We start from the raw sequence: 8,214 nt of genomic DNA on the forward strand, positions 1-8,214 counted from the left end.
ATGGGCCGCATCACTATCCTTCTTCCGCAGGGATCTAAATACCTGGTGGTTCCAGGAAGCCTTTAAAAATGATTAGTCTCAGACCTTACCCTGGCCACCAGTTAGGATCCTGCTTTGCACTTTACCCACTTCCTCGGCTCTACGATACCTTGTACTAGTCTAGTCCTTCTATAACTGCTCAGTAGGCCTTGGAACTGAGTATCCCAGGCTCTATCCTGGCCATCAGTTTGCATTTTACCCACTCCCCGGCCCTATATTACTTTGTTGCACTAGCCCTTGCCCAACCTTTCGTAGTTGTCTTGCCCTACCTTGAAATTCTGACCATTGGTAGTTGAATTTCACCCAATGGAGTAGTACTGGAACTGGCTTCTAATTTTAAATGTGTATGTTTGTTTTAATAGTAATATGTTTATGTTTTTATTATGGCTATGTTGTATGTTCAATGTTGGTAATTGAATGCTTTACCTACACTGGAAATCACTCTGAGTCCCTTCGGAAGATAGAGCGGTATACAAATAAAGTTTTGAGGATGCCTGCCATAGATATGGGCGAAATGTCAGGAGGGAATACTTCTGGAACATGGCCATACAGCCTGGAAAACATACAACAACCCTGTGATCCCGGCCATGAAAACCTTCGATAACACATTTTATTTATTTATTTATTTATTTATTTATTTATTATATTGGCTCTTACAAAAATCTTGGCCAATAAATTGGCATCATATACTGTCAAGGACAGAACGCCACAAGATTCAAAGTAACAGAGTTTATTAGATTACAGAACTCAAAAATGCCCGTAAAACACAAGGGCCAGGCAGTTTTTGCCTTTAGGAGCAAAAAGGGGCAAAAGTAAATGTTCAAAAGATAAACCGGATTAAACCGGAGTTTAATCCGGGTAAAAACAAACTGTTTGCGTCAGCCTGGGTATAAACGAAACGAAAGCCAAGGAACAAAAGATACAAAGAATGCAACTAATTGGCAGCAGATTCCTCTCTGCTGCCAACACTGTGCTTAGAGTAACTTGCGTCGCTCCCCCACACACACAGCAGACAGGATCTCCAACACGAGTAAATCAGCCAAGGATTGTAGCAGTTGAGTAGACCAGTTCCGTTCCGTAGATCAAAGCCAGAAGCAGACGTTTGTAGTTTTTCCAAGTCCAAGAAGGGGGGAAGACAAGCCGTGGTCAGTTCAGTCCGAGTTCTCAAAGCAGGAGATGGCGTCCGTCAAGAAGACGACGGAGGGTCAAGCTAATAAGAGTAAGCACAGGTTTGCACAAACAAATGCCCACACAATCCCTCCCGCCGTCTGACCCTGGATTCCAATCAACTTACGTCACAGCACAGGAAAGCACACAAGTCTTCAGGGAAGCGTCCCACACACACACGGATCCCAAGCGTTTGCCCAGATTACCTTGCCCAACGCAATTTGCAATTGCTCCCAAGCCCCATTTTATGCCAGTTACAAATCTTCATCACTGTCAGCTGTCCTCCTTAACCCGGGCGTTTCCTCATCACTTTCCTCGTCAGAGCTGGAACACCTCTGACTACGCCCAACAGCATCTCCAGCTGTGGATCCCGTCCCATCCCTCCAGCTAAACCATGGGTCTAATCCTGAAGGTCCCCATTCATCTTCTGTCCCATCATGGCCAGTGGCACCCACTTCCTCCCTTACCCGAGTCCAATCCATCTCATCCTCCTCTGAGCTAACCAGCCCCTCCTCCATTCTCTCCGTAAACCCTTCGAAAGACTCCTCGTCAGATGGTGCTGCAAATATGTCTCGCAGTCTTTTTCTCTCTCGCTCCTCGAGAGTATCTGACTCTCGAGGAGTCTTACGCCCACGTCTGTCAGTAACAGAGCCATGAGGCTCAATCATAACATATACTGAACATCAAGATTTTGAAAGCTGCTTTCACAGCATATCCAGGGAAGATACAATAGGGTTCACATGTAGCCACAAAACCTATACCATATTGTTTTCTTTTAAATCATTTATTCCATATTTTCCAAGTTGTACAAATTGGAATAAGATTATATACTATGTGCAGTAAGCATAGTACTGCCCAGCAAGGAAAGAACCATATCATACTTTAGAAGTTATATAGCTGTTAAATTGAGGTCATCAGAGAAATGAGATGGCAACCATAATTCAATACAGCAAAAGCACTTTAATGGACAGGGATTCAGGCCCCTTCTACACTGCCATATAAAATTCAGATTATCTGATTTGAATATGGAAGTATAGTCTTATATAATCCAGTTCAAAGCAGATAATGTCGATTATCTGCTTTGATAATACGCATTAAATAACAGTGTAGAAGGGGCCTCAGAGCCTGTTTTGTAGTGCTAATTATTCAAATCTTTCTGCCTTCAAAAGTTCAAAAGAAGGATACATTTATCTTAATGTTAGAGTGAGTGAATAGTCCTCAGAACAACAAAAGTTTCTTCAATAGCTAATATATTAATTTCTTCTTCTTTTTTAGGTCAGCACATTTTTGCAGGATCAGATCTCCCAGATCTTGCTATTGGTCTCATCTTGCTTGCTTTTTCCTTGCTTGTTCTGTGCACTTGCTTGATACTAATAGTCAAGTTGCTGAATTCTGTACTTAAAGGACAAGTTGCAAGTGTTATCAAGAAAACACTCAACACTGGTAAGAATTTCTTATGTTTTCTAAAACATAACAAATAGAATATTTACAAATATTGAGCACAGTCAAGGATATCCTTTTTCAGTGGAAATTCCAGTGAAATGAGTTTCAATGGGATCTTATAAAAGAGGCACCCTCTGAGCTGTGTTTTTCGTACTGAATTTGTATATCAGTGAAAAGAAAAATGGTGCCAAAGCCCCAAAATTTGTTTACCTCCATTCACACACTGAATTGCACACTAGTTGTTTTCTGTTGTTCTTTTCCACATGAGAATGAAGTCACAAGTGGGGATAGTTAGGACAACTTACATGGAATCGGTAACTTAACTTCTGGAAATTTGGATGGGAAGAATTCACTTATTGAATCCTCGCCAGGTGCTTCCAGTGTTAAACTCATGTTAGCTCTCTTCACAATGTGAAGACAGCTGGCTACATCCCAAATAATTTTCACATACATATCCAACCCTATTCTTTCATTCCCTGACCTCAAAGTATGTAACAAAATCTGAAAAGAGGTTGTGAATGCATTCACATGAATAAAAAAAGGAAACACTTTAGTCCTCTCTGCTCAAAATATCTTTCCATTTCTTTCCTCAACTCCACATCTACCTCAGTGTATGGAATAGATAAACAAAATGATCACTGCACTCTTTACCCACATTTTCTGAAATTAGATCCACTTATCCCATATTTTGTCTCCAGTTGTTTGAATGTTGCCAATTTTCTAACTATTGTTCATTGTGTAAATGTTCAACAGCACAACAAAACCCCTATGCATTATTTAGACTAAATGTTTGTGAACCGTTAATGCATCTCATTCTTCTCTCTTCCCCCTCCAGATTTTCCCTTTCCGTTTTCTTGGTTGACAGGATACATGGCTATGCTAGTGGGTGCTGGCATGACCTTCATTGTTCAAAGTAGTTCTGTGTTTACCTCTGCAATTACTCCACTTGTTGGTATGTCTTCTATGGAAGTATTTTGAATTAGAGATTGCTGGACAGAGGAGGCTAGATTGATCTGCTGGTTGGCTTTCAATGGTAGAGGGGAAATTTCAGTTCTTGACTAATTTTGTATTTAAAAAACCATGTGTAAGAAAACTCTTATTTGGGCAAGCGATATCACTAGGGGCTGCTGGGGGTTCGGACCACACCAGCTGACACCATCAGAGAGGGTGACACCAAAAATGTCTCTATAAAATGTTGATGCAGTCTTGCAAAATAAATTCATTATTTTTTATTTCAAGTAGGTATACCATTTTTCATAAACAGTGGACTCCCAGTATCCGCTAGGATCTGAGTCTAGGATTCCCCTCCCCTTAGAAGTCCCATTATTTCACTGTCACTGACTTTGCCAATTTGTGTGATATTCTAGCTACTAGGGTTGTACATTTGTATAGAATTACTTACCGTTTCTGTTCCATTCATATGGCCTCATTTCCTTTTCCGTCCTCTGCTTATAGAAATGGGTGTCTATACAAATGGACTTGGGGGCTGAAGCAGTTGACTTAGGCCCTTCTACACTGCTAAAAATCCAGATTATCAAAGCAGATAATCCACATTTTTTTGGTTTTTTGGACCTTAGACAGCTACTGTTTGTTTTCTCAATTCATTTCATTGTTTCTTATGTTCCTGTGGGGTTGTACCGTTCTGTGCAATCTGAATGGATGAAACGGTACAAAACCACAAATGAAACAGATGAAACAGAATTTGAGCCCAACCCTACTAGCTACAATATTGTGGTATCGTCTGATATTGAAGAAGGTAGGAAACCATCAGTTTTCACACTGGGTGACACCAATTCTAATGAAGCTACTGTTTGGGGCTGAAGCAGTTGACAAAGGCCCCTTCTACACTGCTAAAAATCCAGATTATCAAAGCAGATAATCCACATTATCTGTTTTGAACCGGATTCTATGAGTCTATACTGCCAGATAATCCGGTTCAAAGCAGATAATCTAGATTTTATATGGCAATGTAGAAAGGGCCAAAGATAGCTACGTTCAACCCATTGAGACCTGTTGTCCATTTATTTTATAGCATATGCATGTATAATCAGTTTGTAGCTAAAGGATGTTATAACCTAGACTTTATAATAATACAGTAGAACAGTGGATGGTTAAAGTCTTTAAAATAGCAGAAATGGACAAATTAGCAATGATAAACAAAGAAAAAACACAAAAAAACCTTTATCAAGGTCTGGGAATCATTAAACTCAGTAAAAAAAGGAAAGATTTTTTTAGAAGGCTTCATCATTTAACCTGTTAGAATCGGTGTAGGGAATATATAAATAATAAAAATCAGGCCAGGAGGAAGAATAGAAAAACAATGTAATTGGAAGGAAGAACGGAATTACATATGGATGTCTCCAACCCAAGAGATGGGAAGTCACTAAATTGGATGGGGTAGGAAAAGGAGAGAGTATAACAAAATACAAATATTATATAGATATTAGGAAGTATTGTACAGGTACATGCATATATACTTGAGTATAGATTTGTTTCACTGTTTTTTTATGAACATGTGAATTGAAAATAAAAAAACATATTAAATAGAATACAGTAGAAATATTCTGTAACATTACAGGGCTGATGTATTATAGCTATAAGCTTCGTTAGCTCTCTTAGCTTTATAATTGTAGGGCTGTTTCGTTGTGTTGTATTAGTGTAAGATAATGTACAAGTAACATTTTAAGCACTATAATCCATCCTCCTTTTCCCCTTTCAGGTATTGGTGTTATAAGTATTGAACGGGCATACCCCTTAACCCTTGGGTCCAACATTGGTACAACCACGACGGCTATTCTTGCAGCCCTGGCCAGTCCAGGAAGTAGACTAAAGTATTCTTTGCAGGTTAGCATTTTGGGTTTTTTTTGTTATTTGTAAATGTAAAGTCTTAATGAGAAATTTTATACTCAATATGTATTTTATCTGTATTAGGACTGCACATTCAGTAGAGGAATACTGAAAACAAGAAGGGCACTTTAATCCAATTTTTTTTTGTTCAGCATGGTTGTTTCTCAGTGTGATGAGAAATAAATGGCAAATGGATTGCACTGAAGGGTTCAGGTTGCTAAAGTGCATAATATATTCTAAATATATATATTTATTCATTACTTTTTACTGAAAATGCCCATGTTATATGATACACCCTTTATTTTTTTAAAATTTAATTACTGTATTTATATTCTGCCTTTCTCACCCCGAAGGGGACTCAGGGCGAATCACAATGCACATATACATGGCAAACATTCAGTGCCATTAGACATACGACATATAGACAGACACAAAGGCAATTTAACATTTTCCAGCTTCCGGCTTCATGAGGGTATGCTCGATTGTGGCCACAGGGGAAGCTGCCGCTTTATTATCCACTTGTGACACTGAGTCCTTGATGGAGTACTTCCTCATTCCTTTCTGCACGCTGCTGGAAGTTTTTTGATGTCACAAATTAGTTAAATTAGCCTCCCCGCATAAAGCGGTACCTAAATTTTCTACTTCACAGATGCAACTGTCTTTCAAGCTGCTTAGGTCAACAGCATTCAGTTTGTGTATTGTTATGTGTTTGGTTAGAAAAAAATGAGCTGAGGTGGAGATTTGCTCTTGCTCAGCCCTGTTAATTGTAACGAGAAACAAAAGTGTTGAATTCTCAGGTGGTTGGAGTTTCATAATAGGTGGATAATATAACAGTGGGAGCCCCGGTGGCGGAGTGTGTAAAAGCACTGAGCTGGAGACCGAAAGGTCCCAGGTTCAAGCCCCGGGAGCGGAGTGAGCGGCCGCTGTTAGCTCCAGTTCCTGCCAACCTAGCAGTTCGAAAACATGCCAATGTGAGTAGATCGATAGGTACTGCTCCGGTGGGAAGGTAACGGCGCTCCATGCAATCATGCCGGCCACATGACCTTGGAGGTGTCTCGACGGACAACGCCGCCTCTTCGTCTTAGAAATGGAGATGAGCATCAACCCCCAGAGTCAGACATGACTGGACTTAACGTCAGGGGAAAACCTTTACCTTTACCTATAACAGTGGATCCATTGAAGGAAAGATGAACTGATAGCATGAGTGAAGCCTAAAATAATACACAAAGGCACACATTACTTGATAGTTGGTCTGACATGTTTTCCTTTTTTTCTTTCAGATCGCTCTCTGCCACTTCTTTTTCAATATTTCTGGGATTCTGCTGTGGTATCCAATCCCATTCATGCGCATCCCAATTCGGTTGTCCAAGGGTTTAGGGAACGTGACGGCCAAGTACAGGTGGTTTGCCATTTTTTACCTTCTCTTCTGCTTCTTCTTGATCCCACTGGCTGTCTTTGGCCTGTCGGTGGCTGGCTGGCAGTACCTTGTGGGCGTTGCCATTCCCATTTTGACCGTCTTGGTTGCTGTGGTCATCATCAATGTTCTGCAAAGGAAGAAGCCGCAGTTGCTGCCTCATAGACTCCAAAACTGGGGGTTCCTCCCCAAATGGATGCGTTCTCTGGAGCCTTGGGACAACGTGGTGACTTCTGTCAGCTCCACCTGTGGGAGATGCTGCTGTTGCTGTTGCAAATGCTGCAGAAGGGACAAAGGGGAAGACGTGGCAAAAGAAAAGCCAACAAAATCTCTGGAATCTTATGTGAACCCAATTTCACTGGCCGACGAAGAAAACAATCTTCCAAATTCACCATCGATAACTAAACCTAAGCAAACAGACTCGACAACCACAGCCTTTTAGCAGAAGAAGGTCAGGTTTTGAGGACAAGAGGCTAAGGGGGGGAAATGTAAAGAAAGGGGAAAGAAGCTGAGAGGGGAAATCTTGATCAGCTTCTTCGGCACAGTGAAGAGAACAGATTGATGGTGGTTCACTGTTTTGGCAAACAGGCCATAAGTCAAATCGAAACTATTAGCTGTTCGTGAAGAACCATAAGCTGTCTCCGGTGCCTTTGTCGGGCCTTGACTCTACACTGCTGAGCCAGAGTAGGCAGTAGAGCAGTGCTGAGGACTTTGCCATATGAGTTTTTCTACTGCAGTTCAGTACTGCTATGAATCCTTTATTTCCTTTGCTGCTTTTGGTCTGCCATTCAACTGTTACTCAGAGTTTGTCATCAGAGGACCCAAAGGCCAGGTACATAGACAATGAATGTGAAATCTGCATATAAGGGATCTATTAAATGATTAGTAGGGTCAGATTTAGAACAATACTTTGAAATAAAGTATAATACCAAACAGAAGGACAGTAACATAGTAGGAGAGACATTTTTTTAGCACGGTTGTTTCTGTGATTTTTGTCTTCTTGCTAGGAGCCCTAAAGTAAATACTTTGTAGAAAACTTTTTCCCCCAGAATGAGACAGTTTGCAGGCTGCATTTAAAAAACAAGAACCGTCGCAAGATCTGGCCATTGCAAACTTGGCTTTAGACAAGATTAAATGCCTCATCATCACCAGAATGATAGGTGTTCCCAAAGATTTGTGATCCAAAAGATGCATGGGATAAATCTTTCTCTCCCAAAAGTGTGCTCTTGAAAGCACTGAGTGACTCTGACTACCTTTATCTCCCTTTGGATGAAGTTAATGAACTGCCAGAAGGGCAAGAAAAA

General features: G+C 40.6%; 1 protein-coding gene across 1 annotated transcript in view; it reads left to right on the forward strand.

Annotated features, from left to right (window-relative positions):
• The window catches only part of slc34a2 (solute carrier family 34 member 2), a 34,653-nt gene extending 26,791 nt beyond the window's left edge, over positions 1-7,862 (forward strand). Inside the window, exons 10-13 of the mRNA XM_003226124.4 lie at positions 2,482-2,649; positions 3,485-3,601; positions 5,369-5,493; positions 6,777-7,862. Of these exons, the coding sequence (XP_003226172.2) occupies positions 2,482-2,649; positions 3,485-3,601; positions 5,369-5,493; positions 6,777-7,352 (986 nt within the window). The 3' untranslated portion in view covers positions 7,353-7,862. The remainder of the gene's footprint in view (positions 1-2,481; positions 2,650-3,484; positions 3,602-5,368; positions 5,494-6,776) is intronic.
• The last annotated feature ends 352 nt before the right edge of the window (positions 7,863-8,214 follow it).

This window comes from Anolis carolinensis, chromosome 5, assembly GCF_035594765.1.
Source record: "Anolis carolinensis isolate JA03-04 chromosome 5, rAnoCar3.1.pri, whole genome shotgun sequence".
In the NCBI taxonomy this organism is placed as follows: Eukaryota; Metazoa; Chordata; class Lepidosauria; order Squamata; family Dactyloidae; genus Anolis; species Anolis carolinensis.